General features: G+C 38.6%; 1 protein-coding gene and 1 pseudogene across 1 annotated transcript in view; both read left to right on the forward strand.

The window, feature by feature from the left end:
* Nucleotides 1–967: 967 nt before the first annotated feature.
* LOC113624814 (52 kDa repressor of the inhibitor of the protein kinase pseudogene) lies at nucleotides 968–3,264 on the forward strand (annotated as a pseudogene).
* Nucleotides 3,265–6,041: 2,777 nt separating this feature from the next.
* Nucleotides 6,042–18,909, forward strand: part of TTN (titin) — a 277,274-nt gene continuing 264,406 nt past the window's right edge. Inside the window, exons 1-8 of the mRNA XM_027126990.1 lie at nucleotides 6,042–6,254; nucleotides 8,480–8,583; nucleotides 10,831–11,034; nucleotides 12,521–12,808; nucleotides 13,292–13,377; nucleotides 13,483–13,721; nucleotides 18,016–18,331; nucleotides 18,696–18,848. Coding sequence (XP_026982791.1) covers nucleotides 8,493–8,583; nucleotides 10,831–11,034; nucleotides 12,521–12,808; nucleotides 13,292–13,377; nucleotides 13,483–13,721; nucleotides 18,016–18,331; nucleotides 18,696–18,848 — 1,377 coding nt within the window. The 5' untranslated portion in view covers nucleotides 6,042–6,254; nucleotides 8,480–8,492. The remainder of the gene's footprint in view (nucleotides 6,255–8,479; nucleotides 8,584–10,830; nucleotides 11,035–12,520; nucleotides 12,809–13,291; nucleotides 13,378–13,482; nucleotides 13,722–18,015; nucleotides 18,332–18,695; nucleotides 18,849–18,909) is intronic.

The following is an 18,909-nucleotide window of genomic DNA, read 5'->3' on the forward strand; positions in this document are numbered from 1 at the left end:
CCACTCATTAGATATTTGTTGAGCCAATAAGCAATGACAGAATCCCAAATTATAATAATTTAGCACAGTATTCAGCACCGAGCATATGCTTAATAAATATTTATTGAATTGCTATGACTATACTGTTCAAAAAGAGAATCACACCATGCATTCCAAAACTAAGTAGGCATTATATTTGAATCATCAGCTGTTTTGGATTATCTGTGGGACTCCTCCCCACTGTTAAGGTGGTAAATTAAGATCTTACTGCATCAGCAAACTCCCCAAATCTGAGTAGTATTTGGTTTCCACTGGGCTAGCTTACTATATGCCAACTATGGAATATTTAATTTTAAAGCTAATGCTTAGCATGATATCACATATTGTCCTAGTATTGTTCACTAATCCAATAACATGGACTCTTTCCAGAGTAGTATATTAGCTATTTACTAACTGGTCTCTTCCTCCCCTCCCCTCCCCTCCCTTCCCCTCCCCTCCCCTCCCCTCCCTTCCCCTTCCCTTCCTTTCTTCCTTCCTTCTTAACTCTGAATGTCATATAAGGATGTAAATGCCAAAAGGCAAGTATCTTGACCATACTGCAAAGTCTAAAAACGTCCAAACACAGTGAGTAGATAAGCAGCTTTGGAGGATAGACACTTGACCTTATGTCTGTAATATATATGGTCCATCTTCCCTGCTCTTGAGCTCTCTGTATTGCACCACGTCAAGATGACACAAGCTTCAAGACTGTATTCATTCATTCCGTCTAATTCCCATAAGAATTAAAGTGGTTTGATTTTGGTTCTAACAAACATAACAATACATCAACATGCTTCATATGAGGTCAAGTGAATCTAAAAGCATATATACAGGCCCTAACGAGCTGGCCGGCCGGCCTGGCTCCCCTCCCTGGCCCCGACAGGTGGGCCGGTGGGCTGCTCTGAGGAAGGGGGAGGGGAGCACTGGGCCGGCCGGCAGTCAGACTATGATGCCGAACTTCTGCCCGGCCCCCAACTGCACGCGGAAGAGCTCGCGGTTGGACCTGGCCTTTTTCAGGTTGCCGCGGGATCCAGCCAGATGCCAGAAGTGTGTGGAGAATTGTAGGAGAGCCGACTTAAAAGATAAAACACCCGATCAACTAGATAAACATTATCGATTGTGTGCCAAACACTTGGAGACTTCTGTGATCTGTAGAACTAGTCCTTATAGGACAGATCTTCGAGATAATGCAATACCAACAATATTTGATCTTATCAGCCATTTGAATAATCCACACAGTAGACACAGAAAATGAATAAAAGAATTGAGTGAAGATGAAATGAGGATGCTGAAACAGAAAAAAATTGATGAAACTTCTGAACAGGACCCAAAACATAAGCAAATAAACAACAGCAATGCTCAGGACCCCAGTGCAGAAGAAGGGGGTGAAGAGCAGGAGGACCTTTAACCCTTGAAGAGAAGGAAAACAAAGAATACTTAAAATCTTTATTTGAAATTTTGATTCTTATCGGAAAACAGACCATACCTCTGGATGGACATGAAGCTGATGAAATCCCAGAAGGTCTCTTTACTCCTGATAACTGTCAAGCCCTGCTGGAGTGCCGGATCCATTCTGGTGAAGAGGTTCTGAGAAAGTGCTTTGAGACAACGGCAGTGAACACATTATTCTGTTCGAAAACACAGCAGAAAAAGATGGTAGGGATCTGTGAGAGCTGCATTCGAGAAGAAACCCTCAGGGAAGTGAGAGACTCTCATTTCTTTTCCATCATCATGGATGATGTGATGGACATAACAGGGGAAGAGCACCTGCCTGTGTTGGTGAGGTTTGTTGACGAATCTCACACCTGAGAGGAATTTGTGGGCTTCCTGCCTTATGAAGCTGATGCAGAAATTTCGGCTATGAAATCTCACACTACAGTAACTGAGAAGTGAGGATTAAACATGGAGTACTGTCGTGGCCAGGCTTACATTTGTGTCCAGTGGATTTTCTTCCAAAATGAAAGTTTTTGCTTCTAGACTTTTAGAGAAATATCCACAAGCTATCTACACACTCTGCTCTTCCTGTACCTTAAATATGTGGTTGGCAAAATCAGTGCCTGTTATGGGAGTATGTGTACCATTAGGATCAGCTGAGGAAGTTTGTTCTTTCTTCCATCGCTCAGCACAACTGCTTTTAGAGCTTGACAGTGTAATTTCTGTCCTCGTTCAGAACAATGAAGAAAGGGGCAAAGAACTGAAGGAAATTCGCCATTCTCAGTGGCCAGGCAGGCATGATGCTTTTGAAATCTTAGTGGACCTCCTACAAGCACTTGTTTTATGTTTAGATGGTATAATAGTGACACAAATGTTAGATGGAATAACTGCATGGCTGGCCGAGCATTTGTACTCTGTAGTGTGGTAACAGATATTGACTTCATCGTTACCATTGTTCTTTAAAATGTCCTATCTTTTACAAGAGCCTTTGGGAAAAATCTTCAGGGGCAGACCTGAAGGTCATCAGACCTCTGATGTCTTCTTTGCAGCTAGTAGTTTCACGGCAGGGCTACATTCACAAAATAAAGTGATGGAAGTTATCGAAGTTTATCATGAATTTTGGTTTGAGAAAGCCACAAATTTGGCAACCAAACTTGATATTCAGATGAAACTCCCAGGGAAATTTCTCAGAGCTCATCACAGTAACCTGGAATCTCAGCTAACCTCTGAGAGTTACTACAAAGAAACTCTAAGTGTTCCAACAGTGGAACACATTATTCAGGACCTGAAAGATATATTCTCAGAACAGCACCTCAGAGCTCTTAAATGCTCATCTTTGGTACACTCTGTCATGGGACAGCTCAAATTCAATACATCAGAGGAGTATCATGCTGACATGTACAGAAGTGATTTACCTAATCCTGACACACTCTCTGCTGGGCTGCGTTGTTGGAGAATCAAGTGGAAACACAGAGGGAAAGATGTAGAACTTCCACCCACTACTTATGAAGCCCTTCATCTGCCAGACATCAAGTTTTTTCCTAATGTTTATGCATTATTGAGGGTTCTGTGTATTCTTCCTGTGATGAAGGTTGAAAATGAACACTATGAAAATGGGCAAAAGCATCTCAAAGCATACCTGAGGAACACTTTGACAGACCAAAGGTCAAGTAACCTGGCTTTGCTTAACATAAATTTTGATATAAAACATGATTTGGATTTAATGGTGGGTAAGTGTACAAGTAAGCACACAAGTGTACAAGTAAGTCAGAGCTTCCTACAGATAATTCAGAAACCAATGAAAATACCTGAGACTTTTTTTTAACATCTTTATTGGAGTATAATTGCTTTACAATGGTGTGTTAGTTTCTGCTTTATAACAAAGTGAATCAGCTATACATATACATATATCCCCATATCTCCTCCCTCTTGTGTCTCCCTCCCACCCTCCCTATCCCACACTGCTAGGTGGTCACAAAGCACCGAGCTGATCTCCCTGTGCTATGTGGCTGCTTCCCACTAGCTATCTATTTTACATTTGGTAGTGTATATATGTCCATGAAGATACCTAAGAGACTTTTAAAATAGGCTTTCTCTTATATATGATATTTGAAAAAAACTGTAAGAAATTTGAAAATATCTTACAGAAAAGTTGTAAGGTGTACGTAGGCCACTTAATCACTGAATATCTTGACCTGTAGGCCCCCCATTGAGTACATTAGTCATTGATAATCTGCCTGTTTAAATGGCCCGTTTCAACTCCCATACTTTGGAGACCTAACTGTTCTTCCAGAAGATAGCATTGAAAGTACCATGTTACACTCTGTGATCTCTGCTAATGGCACTTTGGAATTGTATTAGTTAAGTCATTTTAGACATAACATTTATCACTGTGGATCCAATTGTCAAGTATTGAGTTATCAGTTCTTTGAAGAAATAAATTGTGAGGAGGTATGGGAGGAAGGAATACAGTTTATAAACATTACAATGAAGCTCATGACTGACCTTTGAATATTAGGAGTTTTAAGTATGCTGTTAAAAATCTGTAAAGGACAGTTAAGAAAATTATCAGACTGTAATAGAAACATGTGAGCTCGCCAAACAAGGATTTCAGTGTAGATTCTGTCTTTATCAAATGAAGTTAAAGGAACAAGTTATAGTTAAAGTTTGAATGGAAGAGCCTTCCCTTGTTGTTCCACATCCGGTTGTTGCTGTTTGCATTCCTTTATTGAGCCTACATCTTCATAAGCTTTTTGGCAGGTATATGTTGAACACTTCTGTTTCATGGTCAAGACAGGATCAGAGGCCATGGATACTGATTTGTCTGTTTTCTTCTGTCTTTTTCCATGACTGTATCTACTGCCTCATCTTGATTTACAAGCAAAACCTAGAAAACCCACAAAAATAAGTGTTTTGTGGTTTATCTAGGAATAATACAGAAAATATTGCTGTTATTTTTGGTGAAGAAAATCAATTTTGTAGAGTTTATTTCAACCTAAATAAAATGTGTATTTTGTTTAAAAAAATAAAAGCATATATACGTACACGCACTCACCACACACACACACACACACACACACACACACACACACACTTGCACACATTTTAAATAGATAACCAGTTAGTTATCTATTTAACAGTGCAAATCAGAAAGATCACATGACATTTCTAGTCTAGCTTCGCTTTATGACTGGCAGGTTGCCTGTAACATAGTCTCTAATTGGGAATAATTTTTAAGATATATAACATGAAACTAGTTGTTTCTGAATAAAGCAATCAAACAGGATTTTGTCAGATAGCATCTGTAGTAGGAAAAATAATACCAACAATACAGATATCACTGCTTAAGAAAAGAAGACAAATGTTTAAATAAATATGTCGTCTTGTCTATATAGCTATATTACATAAGTTGTCCAGTATATTTTAGTCCTGTTTAATGTTAACAAGTTAATCACTGTATAAATAATTACCAAGAGTGAAATACTCAGGAAGTTGAAAAGTCTAATGCATGGTCTTCCACATCAGGGGAAATTTTTATTACAGATGTAAATTTAACTTAAAATTTTAGTCTTTTATTAAGAAAAATCTCTTTTTATTATCAACAAGACAATTTTCTTCCCTCTTAGTGAAGCTGTACAAGTCTCTCAGCTGAACTATTTTAAAGCTCTTCTGGTATGCTCTTTTGTATTTGAAATATCTGTTGCTTGAAATTAAATTCAGTTCTAAAATAGCAACTATATCATCTCCTAACTACTTCCCATTAGTAAGAGCAAACTCCAGAGATTAGTAAGGCAGCTTTCATGTGCCTGAAAAAGAACCCTATGGATGTTTTAAACAAAAGACTTGGCTGCTCATTAAGGATCAGTGCATGTCTATTTGTAAATATTAATGCCAGAAAAAAATGAAATCTGGAAAAAAGAAATCCTTACACTGTCTAGGCTAAATCTAAGCAGAGTTCAGATTTTGCCTCTCAACTTTATTTCTTGCAGGGCTGTATAAACACTTAGCTCATTAACATTGGCTTAACTCTCCCCGAAGTACAAGTGGATTCTGGAGAAAGTAGATAGTATAAATGAGCTCTCTTCAGTGCTGAGGTTTTTAGGCACTGGTTCTTCAAAAAAAAAAAGGTGAAGTCTTACGCATGAGATAAACTCCCTCATCTGTTGTCATGATTGACAGGTCCATTTGCTTGGTTGTATGGGGGAAGGGAACAGGAATGGGGCCTCACTCAGGGCAGAGTCCTCAGGTTTGGAGCTGTTTTGTATAATTGCCCACAAGTGTTTTCTATTGCCACAAATTCTCCTCAGACCAGTTATTTTCAGATTTTAACATGGGCAACAAGTGCTCTTCCCCAAGCCGCAACAGAGTTAGTCTTTAAGTGCGGTTCTATTCCCTTGGTAAAGCCCCTTTTGAGATGCTAAATTTAGCACTGCCAATCAGAAGAACAGGTGGTCTGCGCCGCTCGCTACCAAATAGGTCCCGCTCCCATCATGCTTTCCTGGGAGAGCCAATCAGCCAGCGCCCTGCCCTGAGATGTGGGGCTGTCAGCAGATCTGGCAAATATAAGGGCTGGGCCCGACCCTGACTCGTGAGCAGTCGTGCATTCCCAGCCTCGCCTCGGGTGTAGGGATTGCATAGAAAAGCAAAACTACACAGTCTTGACTGTGTAGTTTTGTTTTTAAGTTTAGAGGCTCACCGATTCATGTTGGAGATGGTCGAAAAAACCAACTCTAGATAGGACGTCGTTTCAGAAGCAACCTTGGGCTTAGTCCCACCCTTTTTGGGCACTCCTGAGAAATCAGGTGAGCAGCATCTTTTCTTTCTTATTAGTAGACTCCCTCCCTTATCGGTTTCTAGTTCCGCATTTTCTTTGTATGCTAAATGCCTATATGGAGGTGTTTGTCTGACTACTTGGTGCTGGTTCTGATCCTGTATTTGAATCTGCTTGTTAAATTCTGTTTTGAAATATGTGAAGGCTTTTCCTTTCAAAAGTTCGATGCTTTAGCATATCAGCAAGTCAGTGATTCAAATTGTTTAAATGCACCTAACATTCTAAAAGTATTAAAAGTTGAGGTCTGAAATGGTGATAGAAATGCTTGCTTCTTTTATAGACTTTTTTTGTTTGTTGAGAATGTTCAAGGTTATATTACTCAGTGATAAAGTGAGACACACCAAGAATAGCTCTGATAAAATGCATGTGGTATCAGCTACACCCTGATGACTTTTTATGGGAATCAACTGCTGAGGTATCAGTTGCAGGACAGTGACAGAACACTTGCCTGCTGTCAGTCAATGCTGGAGAGTTTATTTTGGGAGTATGACATTTTCGATGCATACCTTCAGCCATAATTAGACAAAGGCCTCTCAAGAGCAAATGCTAAAGCAACAAAATTTACCTGAACAATAGGAATAGAAGACCTGTTTAGGCCAGTTAATTGCAATATATTTAGAAATTTGGGGAAAAAACCACAATATAACTGTTTTCTAAAATGCTCAGCATTTCATTATGTATTTTAGATCAGCTCATAATCAAATTATATGATATAATTGTTGATGCTAAGAAGGGTAAGAAATAATGTTTTAGAGACTTCTTATTTCAAATTATACCTTGATTTCCCATCTTCCTGGAATTAGATTACTAATTGTAAATGCCTATAAATATATAGGTATATAAAACATAAATGGTGTAAAAGAATATAGCTATTTTTAGAAGATGCACTCGCTCAGAAACAGGAAGAGTTTGACACAAAAAGTTATTTTCGTGTCCTAAGGATAATATGCTACACTAAGCAGTTCTTGGCAACAGTTTATTTTGGATATTATCTGAATTTTTCAAATATAAATGTTATTGTCTTAGAGAATTCTAGTTTTATTTTCTTTTTAACTAAGTAAAAAGTTACAATAAGGTACAGAATTAGGTGATTGCTCCACATACTTTTAATAAATAGAGAATTTTATGAAAAATACTAATGAAGCAATTGACAACTGAGAATCTGCCTTTTATATCAGAATAGTGGCATAGTCACATTCAATAGCAAGGTATTTATGTCTCAGAAATTTCTTCTCATAATCTCTCTAAAACTGATAGGCAAAGTACTTGCTTCCACTTAACAAAACAACTTAACTGCCGATTTCGTGTTAATTTCTTTGATTTTTAGTATTTGTGCTATGAAAGCATAGGTGCTTTCGCTTCAACTGTATCGCAGACCAGCCTTCCATTTTTCAGAGTCTGCACATTGTTCCTTATTAAGAACTCAAGTCAGTATTTTTCTTGCAGATCTATAATAAATACTGGCCTGCTCAGTTAAATTTAAACTTTCCTGAATATTCACTTCAACAGTAGCAACATTTACTGAACAGTTACAATATGAAGAAATATTAAGGACTAAAAAACACTGTATGCTGTCTACAAAAGGTTTGCATAGTGGACCAGGCTTTCCAAAAGTTTTCAAGTTAGGAAAGAAATTGCAAAGTTCAAGTTTTTAGTTTTGGTGACTATTTTAAATAATCACCTGGGTTACTTAAGGTAATAGTGCCTGAATCTATGTCAACTTTATAAATACAGATACAGTGTCTGAAAAATATTGGGAGGAAGGAAATTTTTTAAAATAATTCGTTCTGACATTGAACCGATGAAAAGTTTCGTTTTACACTTTTCACACATACCTTCTATTATTTGTCACTACCCCCAGCTTCCTCCAGCTTTCCCTTTCTCCCAACTCTCTCTCAGATTTCCCACCTTTGGTAAGACTGAATTTCCCTCTTCGACCACTAGGGTACATTCCTTACTCTGTTTGCTTCGGTTGTTTTTTTTTTCCATCCCCCCCTTAGACGTGCTACTCTGTTAGGCTATAAGTTAACCCAGAGGCCAAATTCAGGCCACAAAAGAGAAGGCCTGCCCATCACTCTGGGCCCACAGATGATCTGAGAAGCAACCCATTTGGAAAATGTGTGTCTGCCATCTTCAGAGTAGCTCCAGAATGGCCCTAAGCTGTGACCTTCTAATTTCTTTTCTCTTCCTTTTCAGAGTGCCTAAAAAGATGACAACTCAAGCACCGACGTTTACGCAGCCGTTACAAAGCGTTGTGGTACTGGAGGGTAGTACCGCAACCTTTGAGGCTCACATTAGTGGTAAGCTCACACGTTCACACTGTCCCTTTTTCTTCTCTGCCTCCTGTCCATTGATTTTGCTGTAGGACTTGACAGCAAGTTTAAGCCTTGCTTTGACTTTGTGAAATGCGCCCACTTCTGGGGAAGGGTCATTGTAAGAGTATACTGTTCACAGAGTTCCTACAAAATCTGACAATATAATGGCTTGAAAATGTTTTATTCATATTTATAATTCCACAAAGCAAAATAAATAGCATTGGATTAAATTAGCTGTCAGAATCCAGGTGCTAAATAGGACCAAATTTGGTCATTCTATCTTTGGATTCAGCTGCAGAGCCAGACTGGAAGCCAAGAACTCCAGCCCAATGGGGGCCAGTCATGGAGCTGCTGGGCGAGTAGCCTGTGTGCCTGAGCCTCTGTGGGTTTACATGGAAAATAACAGTACAACTGACTTTCCTCAGTGGCAGAACTTTCAGTGATGAGCTAACTCCTAAGTATTTTATTATTTTATTTTCGATCTTTATTAAGTGATTCTAGTCAATGAAAAGATTTTCCAATCATTTTGAAAGGACACCCCAAAATAATATATGCCACTCTGGTTCACATAGTAAAGAGAAACAAACATTAACCCTAGAATTGTATTTAACAGGCAGTTCTTCTGTCTCTTTTTTTCCTTCTTTTTCTTCTTTATAATTCAGTTTAGGGATGGTTTTGAAAATGGATGATTTCTGGGACCTATCATTGTGTGACAAAATGGGGATAATCTATGAACTATATTGTAAATAATCTCAAAATTATTTAATCTCAAATTTATTTAATCAATATTTTCTCCTGCAGTATTATAACTGGCCATGTGAGATTTTATGGATTAATTAAAAGTTGATGCTTGATGTACCTCTATGATACACTATTCCTCTTTTTTTTTTTCAACTTTATGGCTTATAATAAAGATGTAAAATGAGATTTCCTTTTCCTTTCTCTTTCCTTTTGTTTTCTGTCTATGTACCAATCTTATTCATAACTGGATAACACTTTATTTTACATTACACAAATAACATATAATCATTCTTCAATTTCTATTGTATATGTATATAGAAATGTATAGAGACCAGTTCAATTCTTCTCTTGTATGATAATCTCTGACTTCCAAATAATTTACTTATTTATCTTGTAACACTCAGTAACTTCTGAACTGAGCAGAACACATATGGCTTCAGTGGGAAGTTTGCCTGCTTATGGAGTAATGGAATCTGGCTTCCTCATAACTCCTTGTTCCTTCACACTTTGCGCTAATACATTCTTAGAAAAACACCACTGAAAATATTTGAACACCCATGAATTCGTTAAATAAACTATTCACTTGGCCACAGTGGGAGATTGGCTAATATAAGGACAACAAAATAAACTTTCTCTCGCTTATCCTCACCTCCTCAGTTTAAGGAGTTAGATCACCAGCCTTCATACCAAAGGCAAAATAAACCGTGCTCTGAATTTGCCTCATGCCTTCCGAATGCAGAATTTTAGTATACTTAAAGCATCCAGCCGTGTACATGTAGTCATTAGCTCCATGATTCATGGTGGGTGAAGAGAATTTGACTTTTCTACCTGCAACTCCAAGTATCCATGTTATTCTGAAAGACTTGGTTCGGCATCATCTCTTATTGTATGAGAAGCTGCCCCTCCTTTGTATGGCATTTTTACTGAAGCACATTTGAAAGGCAGGAGAGGTCAGGAAGACAGGAGAGGTCAGAGGAGGTAGAGGGCTGAGCGTGTTCTCTTGTGCTTAGTAGGCTGAACTTTTAGATCCCTTTGCTGCTTTTGTTCTTCACTTGTTTTTGAAGAGGACAACAGTCACTTTTTATTTCACAGTTTCCTTGGCTCTTCATTTTTATAAATCTCCTTCATGATTTTAATGATGTCTATTAAATTGCATCAGATAGAACCTTGGGCAGGAGGGCAGGTGATGGCAATTCTGGTCCTCTGTGTGCCACTGCCAGCTGAGGGACCTTGGAAAAATCATTGAGCCTCTTTTGGCTTCAGTTTCCTCCCCTATAGAATGAAGGTGCTGGCCTCCACGTGAACCCACAGACCTTCCTAATGGTCTGTAAGTTTACACTTTTATCACACAGCTGTCAAATTTTCACTGTCATTAAATAGCATGACTCTCTGGATAGCTTTTATGGTTTAGGACAAGGAAGTGAACATAATGGGACAGAACAGAGGACTTTGCAGTGCCCCAAACATAAAGATGAATTCTTTGTTCTCCAGGTTTCCCAGTTCCTGAGGTGAGCTGGTTTAGGGATGGCCAGGTGATTTCCACTTCCACTCTGCCCGGCGTGCAGATCTCCTTTAGCGATGGCCGCGCTAGACTGAAGATCCCCGCCGTGACTAAAGCCAACAGTGGACGATACTCCCTGAGAGCCACCAATGGATCTGGACAAGCGACTAGTACTGCTGAGCTTCTCGTGACAGGTAGGCTTTAGGGGACCTGCCTGTCCCCTGTACCACCCCCGGAGCACATCTCCAGGATCTGGGGAAGGGAGTCCCCCAAAAGCTACTGAGCACAAGCAGATGCATCTCAAATCTAGAGAAGGGCCCACCGGACACTGCATTGATAGCAAAGTTGTTTGTCTTTTGGAATTTGGTTTTCCTCAAAAAAGTGGCTGAGAACTAGTTCCTCTATACACATATTAAGCATTCAAAATTATATTAAGGAAATATTAAAAATCGTGTTTCTGAGCAAGTAGAAAGGCTTGAGCCTTGTCTATACGCCTGCTAAGGAAATATGCGTATCTCCAGGAATTCACACTTTAACAAGCACATAGATGATTCTGATACCAGTGGTCCACAGACCACCCATTTAAGAAATACTGCTCTAGGCTATAACATTTAATAATGCTTCATTTACTTTCCATTTCTAAAAACATTGCACAGTAAGCATACACAGAAATAGGGCAAATGCTTGTTTATGATTCAAATGCAGGACACAGTTTCCCCACAAAAGTTACCACAAGTCTTCGTGGCCTCTGTCATTTTTCTCCATCCTTTACTTCTTTGTAAGACATTAGTACAAAGAACATTGCATTACTTCACACATTACATAACAATATCTTTCATGAGCTGCATAATGTTATATATGTTTATCCAGTAAACTATACGTTCAGCACTGTTTAAGTATAGGGCTATCATTGACCAAAACAGAAGGAACATCAGGTAACATCAGGTATGAACTTTAACATACATCCAGAAAATTCAAAAAGGGAAAATGCACAAGGTTGACAGCATCTGCTCTTGTTTATTCCTCAAAAACATGTCAAGATTAATCCCACTCACCCTTCACATTTATTTTATTAAAAATTTCTTCCAGCATAATTAGCCAAAAAAAATCCCCTTTCTGTAGCATCTAACATTAAATCGTGTCATTATTTGGATTAACATTTTAAATGCAAGTACATATTTGGGTTATTTGAATACTGATTAAGTTGGAGCCAATTTAGGATTTTTTAATTTAAATTAAAATTTAATGATTCTGTAAGTCACAGGTGTATCCAGCAAACCAACCACTGGAATTCATTTTAGTGCAACTTCCTGAAATATGTAAAGTTATCTTAACATATTAATATAGTGCTAGATGTGAAGTTGGGAGGAAGTGCAGGAAATATCCTCTAGAAATGTCATAACAAGATCTAGGCTTTTTCTTTAAAAAAAAAAATGTGGTGGCCTAGAACAGCTAAACAAGACAAAGCAAATCAAATATAGTGGCGGGGTGCCCTCTGCCACCTCCTGGCTCTGCTCTTACTGTCATCTGATGGATGAGCTGGGCTCAAGGACAGTCAAGCATGTTTGGTTCAGCTAGCCATTGCCTGGTTTGGACACCAGAGCTATAATCATTTAAAAATAGATTGTTGGGAGTGCCCTGGCTGGCGCCAGTCCTAATTTTCTTCCCTTCCCACTGCAGCGGAGACAGCACCACCTAACTTTGTTCAACGGCTGCAGAGCATGACCGTGAGACAAGGAAGCCAAGTGCGACTCCAAGTGAGAGTGACTGGAATCCCTACACCTGTGGTGAAGTTCTACCGGGACGGAGCTGAAATCCACAGCTCCCTTGATTTTCAAATTTCACAAGAAGGCGACCTCTACAGCTTACTGATTGCGGAAGCGTACCCTGAAGACTCTGGCTCTTATTCAGTAAATGCCACCAATAGCGTTGGAAGAGCTACTTCCACTGCTGAATTACTGGTTCAAGGTATGTGCTGGAGGTTGAGGAACAGGGAGCAGGGAAGGGAAGGATTTAGGACCAAGTGGGGTCAGGGGTCCACCTGCCTGCCCTCTGAGGTCTGGGGATGCTGTGAGTTGAAATCAAAGCTGGCATTTCAACACCCATGAAAAGTCTCTGAGATTCCGCGCAGGAGTTTAGAATCATTGAAGCAATCTGTGGTTTTTAACCCTACTAGAAACCAGGAAGTATTTCAATTAAGTCATCTATGTTTTCAAATTATTGGCAAGCGATGGAATTTTTTAAAAAAAGATTCTAATTAAATTCATATCTAATAATAAATACTTTCTATGTTTAAAGCTAATTTATATTCATACAACATCCAAAACTTTCTGCATTTTTGCCCATTGGGACACACAAAATCTTACTGACTTTGTAGTCAGAATTAACATAATCCCTTTAAAAATGGGTCCTTGTGCTCCTGTCTAAATATTTATTTTTCCCTTCCTACAGGTGAAGAAGTAGTACCCGCTAAAAAGACGAAGACAATTGTTTCGACTGCTCAGATTTCAGAAACACGACAAACTCAAATTGAAAAGGTTTTTTTTTTTTTTTTACTATATACTGTCAGGTTTTAGGCCTTTCAGATTGTTTCTTCATCAATAATTCCTCCTCACCATGGGCTTTGTTTTTCTCTTTTACAGAAGATTGAAGCCCACTTTGATGCCAGATCAATTGCAACAGTTGAGATGGTAATAGATGGTGCCCAACAGCTGCCACATAAAACACCTCCCAGGATACCTCCTAAGCCAAAGTCAAGGTCTCCCACACCACCATCCATTGCTGCCAAAGCACAGTTGGCTCGACAGCAGTCCCCATCGCCGATAAGACACTCCCCGTCCCCGGTCAGACATGTGCGGGCACCGACCCCATCTCCCGTCAGGTAAAGCCTCTTAAAAGAGATCATTATGCATTTTCAAATTAGGTTTAATCCAATAAGATGAGAGAGATAAAAGGAAGAAATAAGAAATGTAGGGTGTGATAAAGGAGGTAAACCAAAAAGACACTGGTTATGATTTTCACAAATCCTCACTGTCCACTGGTAAATTGGAGAACTTTATAAATGCTAATTCTGAATTCTTATTTGTATACCATTTAATATCTGCTTTAGGAGTCAAGAAAAAGCACAGCGAAATGAGAAGAGCACAGAATTTAGGGTTGGAAGCCCTGCATTCACTCAGCTTGATTACTTGTTAAAATGTGACTTAGAAAATAATTATAATAATAAAATACTCACTAATATACATTGACCACTTTCTCTATGTCAGACATTTGATTGGCACTCTGTGTATATTATCTCATTAAATATTCATAGCAACCTCTAAGAACTATCACCCCTAATTTTATAGCTAGGTGACCAGAGCTAAAGAAGTTAAATAATTTGTTTAAGGTCTTAGTCGTGTCATTTGTAAATTATAGAGAAACACAGAATTATCTCAAGGTGTGTTGTGAGGGTTCAGTGAGATAATTAGTTGAAGGTTTCTTGTAGATATAAAATAATTATACAAGTGTTCTTCTGCTCTAATAATAAGTAAAACCTTCTAAATATTTTGCATGTGCTTATGTTATTTTGTCTAGAATATAAAATGGATTTCTGTTAGGTTTCTATGCTTAGTTAATATGGAGGTATATTAGAAAGTAAGAATGTATCATCAGGGCTTAGAAACTATTGGGTTGGCCAAAAAGTTTTCATAACATTTTACAGAAAAACCCGAATGAACTTTTTGGCCAATCCAATATATAAGCAAGTATAAATTATCCATAGCAAATTTGAAACTTTGGGATTTAGCTTAACATGCTGAGGTTTTTTTTTACATGATAAACTGATAAAAGGGGAAAATTTGGAGTAAATAAAAAAGTGATTCTTGACCAATTTAATTTTTTTAATGTAGAGAAAGTTCCCCTGCCATGAAAAATTTTAAAAGAAGAATAATAAGTGGATAGTTGATCTAAAAAATATTCAAACTTATTGTGAAGTTACTGTAATCAAAACAGTATGGTATTGGTAAATGCATAGAAAATACATGGGCAAAGCAGAACAGAGCATCCAGAAATAGAATTCAAGTATCCAGGAAATTCAGTGTTTAAATCAAAGTGACCTTTCAGTTCAGTGGGGAAAAGGATATTTTACTCGATAAAGAATGCTGGCCCAGTTAACTATCCATTTGGGAAAAACCGAATATAAACTTGTACCTACACTATTTACAGAATAAATCTCAGCTTGACTAAAGAGCTAAATTAAAAACTAAATCACAAAAATAAAAGAGAAGAAAATTTGTGAAAACAACTGTAGGGAAGAGCTTTTAAAAATAGATTTACAGACTCAACAACATAAAAATAAAAATTTATGTATGGCAAAAGCAAGGTCATTGCTATACCAAACAGTGTATTTGTGAAAAAAATTTAAGGATGCCTCTTCCTCGAGATATGTCATTGCCTCTGCCATAAAATATTAAAACAAACATACAGTGGCCACAGTGTGAATTGTACAAGCCTAGAAACAGTGCATAATCTACACAACTGTACATGTTGATGCTGGATAAGACCCTATAAATAAGCAAATGCAAACCGTGGATCTCGGGGGAAATGTTTGCAATACTTATGACAAAGGACTAATACACCAGATGTATCAAAAACTTCCACAAATTAATTATTAAAGAAAAAACAAGCAACACAAATGAAAAAAAAATTGACAAAAGACAAGCATTTCACACCAGAGGCAATGTAATGTCCAACAAATATATGGAAAAATGCCAGATATTTTCCAGTCTTTATTATAGTGGCCACTTTAAAGATATTGGTAAACACTAATATGAAGCCTTGACCAAAAAGCTAGTTTTAAAAACGTGTCTGGCTATCAAAAAAAGTGTTCTATCTCAGGCTAACTCCAAGTTTGCGTACACAAAATCACAAGACAGGCCGCATGTGATTTCTGGGGGAGATAACAACCTCACCGTATTTTTAATCCAAGCCTAAGAGTCATTTAGAATTACAGAGCTTCCCTGATTCTATGGAGTATTTTTACTGTCTTAGAAGTACTGAGAATTCATTGATAACAATCCCAATTATTTAGCCCCCCAAATTTGCTTTAAAATAAGAAATTTAAATATCAGTTTGTGGAGAAAATAATGGTTATCCAGGATAGACAATTTCCTAAAATGTCTCACAGTCTAATCTTGATTTTTGTTGTAGAGAAAGGCAAACATATTTCATTGAATAAGGTGCATTGTATCTAGCTGTGACCAGGTGATTATTTTCTTTTTATTGTAAGAGCAGAAATAAGCACTTTCCTATAATGACTCAAATTACATTGATTTTCACAGTTATGGGCTTACCTGCAACCTGCTGCTAATCACTCATGTCATGCTAATCATGTCTTTAACTCTATTTGAATTAGACCCACTTTACTAGGGAGAGCAAGAACAAGACACAGGTTGAAACTTGGAAATACATGTCACTTTGCTTTTCTTCAATTGGTGTAAACCCTACGTTATTCTAAACTGGTCTTTGTTATGGTTCTAAGGCAATCACTTTCAGAGTAGATACTTGTTCCCCTAGATCTACCTTTAGTTGATCACAACTCCATTTATAAAATGTAAATTGATTTTCACTAAAAACCCTTCTTCAAGAAAATGATTGAACATTTCTTCATGAAACTGGTTAATATTGTAATGTACTATTAATTTACTCTGTAATTTAGAGCAGATATCAACTGTACCTTGAGCCTTAATTAGAATAATTGTTTCATTTATGATCAGTGTAAGTTAAATACCCTATGTAGTGACAGAATACATTTATAAACATTTTCCTGCATGTAGTAGTTAAATGCAATGATAAGGCAATACTGCCACCTAGAGGGAAAAGTATAATAAACCCTTTGGATCAAGAATTAAATTATGAAAAATTTCATCTTAAAATAATGCCTGGAATTATTACTATAGATTAGGAACTGTCATTTTTGTCTGTAAATGCCTTGATTCAGTACCCAGATTCTTGAACTGATGCTATTTCGGTTTGGACACATAAAAAACGATGAAAACTGTTTTGGAAGAAACCACTTTATCAATTTAATCAAGAACTATAGAATCCTTAGGTTTCAAATTATCCACTATAAGGATATTTAAAAGAAGTCCAGAGTACAATACAATGAGGGCGAGGGTAAACAAAGACAGGATAAATTTAAAACAGCAGTTCACCATACTTTGACCAGAACAGCAGTTTGCAAAGTGCATTGCACAGCCTATACCCAAAAAGAGTAATGAGAAAGCCTTTTTCTGCAAAAAGAGTAATGAGAAAGCCTTGCAATTCACAGGGCATATGGGCATGATGGGCATGATGAAGGCTGTGGGAAATCCTGCAGGAAAATAAAAAAAAGGTTTACCTTGTTTAGCCTTGAGCTGCACAAGCATTTTGATTACAGAAACCTTTCTTCCTTCAACACCTATTTGACGTCCCCTCGCCCCCACCCGCCCCCCAGAATTGGGAGTACAGAGAAATTTAGAGTTATGGTTACCATATTTGCCGTGTCCTTTCTTTGACCGTATTTTAAGGACATGCCTTCTGCTGTCTTGACTTTTCTAAACACGAAAAGGTGGGGCAGGGCACAGAATTCTTTAGTTTAGGATTAAATCTGATTCTCTTACAGAATTACTGCAGATGAGAATAAGGCTCACTGAGATTTAAAACAAATTACTTTCAAGTACATTACTTGCCTCTGTATAGGTTATTGAGCCACGGATTTTTTTATTTTTTTAATTTTATTTATTTATTTTTGGCTGCATTGGGTCTTCATTGCGGCGCGCGGGCTTTCTCTAGTTGCGGTGACTTCTCTTGTTGCGGAGCACGGGCTCTAGGTGTGCAGCCTTCAGCAGTTGCAGCGCGTGGGCTCAGTAGTGTGGCTCACAGGCTCTAGAGTGCAGGCTCAGTAGTTGTGGCGCACGGGCTTAGTTGCTCCGCGGCATGTGGGATCTTCTTGGACCAGGGATCCAACCCCGTGTCCCCCGCATTGGCTGGCGGATTCTTAACCACTGCACCACCAGGGAAGTCCCAAGCCATGGATTTTAAAACTCTTCCTTAAATTAAACACTTCCAGAGTTTTCTTCCTTTATTCATATCTGATGACCAAGGGAGTAGTTCCTTGTCTTGGCATTCTTTGACCTCTGTCATTTGATTTTCAGGTCCGTGTCTCCAGCGGGGAGGATCTCCACGTCCCCCATCAGATCCGTTAGGTCTCCGTTACTCGTCCGGAAGGCTCAGATGCCCACCATGCCCCCAGGCCCTGAAGTGCCTCCCCCTTGGAAGCAAGAGGGCTACATGGCTTCATCTGAGTCTGAGATGAGAGAAACCATGGTGACAAGTGCTACTCAGATCAGGACAGAGGAGAGATGGGAAGGGAGATATGGGATCCAGGAGCAAGTGACCATCAGCGGAGCGGCAGGGGCTGCCGCCAGTGCTACCTTTGCGGCAGGGGCTGGTGCTGCTGGGGCTGCAGAGGTACTGTCAGAGCTTCCTTTCTCTTCCTTTGACATCTGGTTTCTCCCAACAGAATCCTGCCATGAAACGCAGTCTGTGTAGGTTGCAGGGAAAATGCATACGAACATAAGAGTATAACCGAAACTGAAAACCCAATTTGGCTTATGCTCTGTAAAAGCGTTTTTTAATTGGAACAAAGGCTCTAAATCCGTGAGCTTTTCATAAATGTAGGTTTTCACAGTACCTACCGTATCTCTCTTGGCAATGATAAATGCTTATGCATGTGTCTACTGTACTCTAGGTGGCTTGGTTTCCACTGTTCTTTTGTATTTTCTACCGTGCGTGTCATTTCACAAAGTAATGTGCTTGGTCACTGCCAATCCAGGTGAAACAAGAAACTGACAAAAGTGCAGCTGTTGCAACCGTTGTTGCTGCTGTTGATATGGCCAGAGTGAGAGAACCAGTTATCAGTGCTGTAGAGCAGACTGCTCAGAGGACAACCACGACTGCTGTGCGCATCCAACCTGCTCAAGAACAGGTAGGCCTGGGGCCATGCACACTGAGCTGTGCATGCAATCAATGCTCACATCGCTTTGAGG

The sequence above is a fragment of the Aethalodelphis obliquidens genome, unplaced genomic scaffold (genome assembly GCF_003676395.1).
Source record: "Aethalodelphis obliquidens isolate GAN/ISIS:26980383/991018 unplaced genomic scaffold, ASM367639v1 scaffold2, whole genome shotgun sequence".
Classification (NCBI taxonomy): Eukaryota; Metazoa; Chordata; class Mammalia; order Artiodactyla; family Delphinidae; genus Aethalodelphis; species Aethalodelphis obliquidens.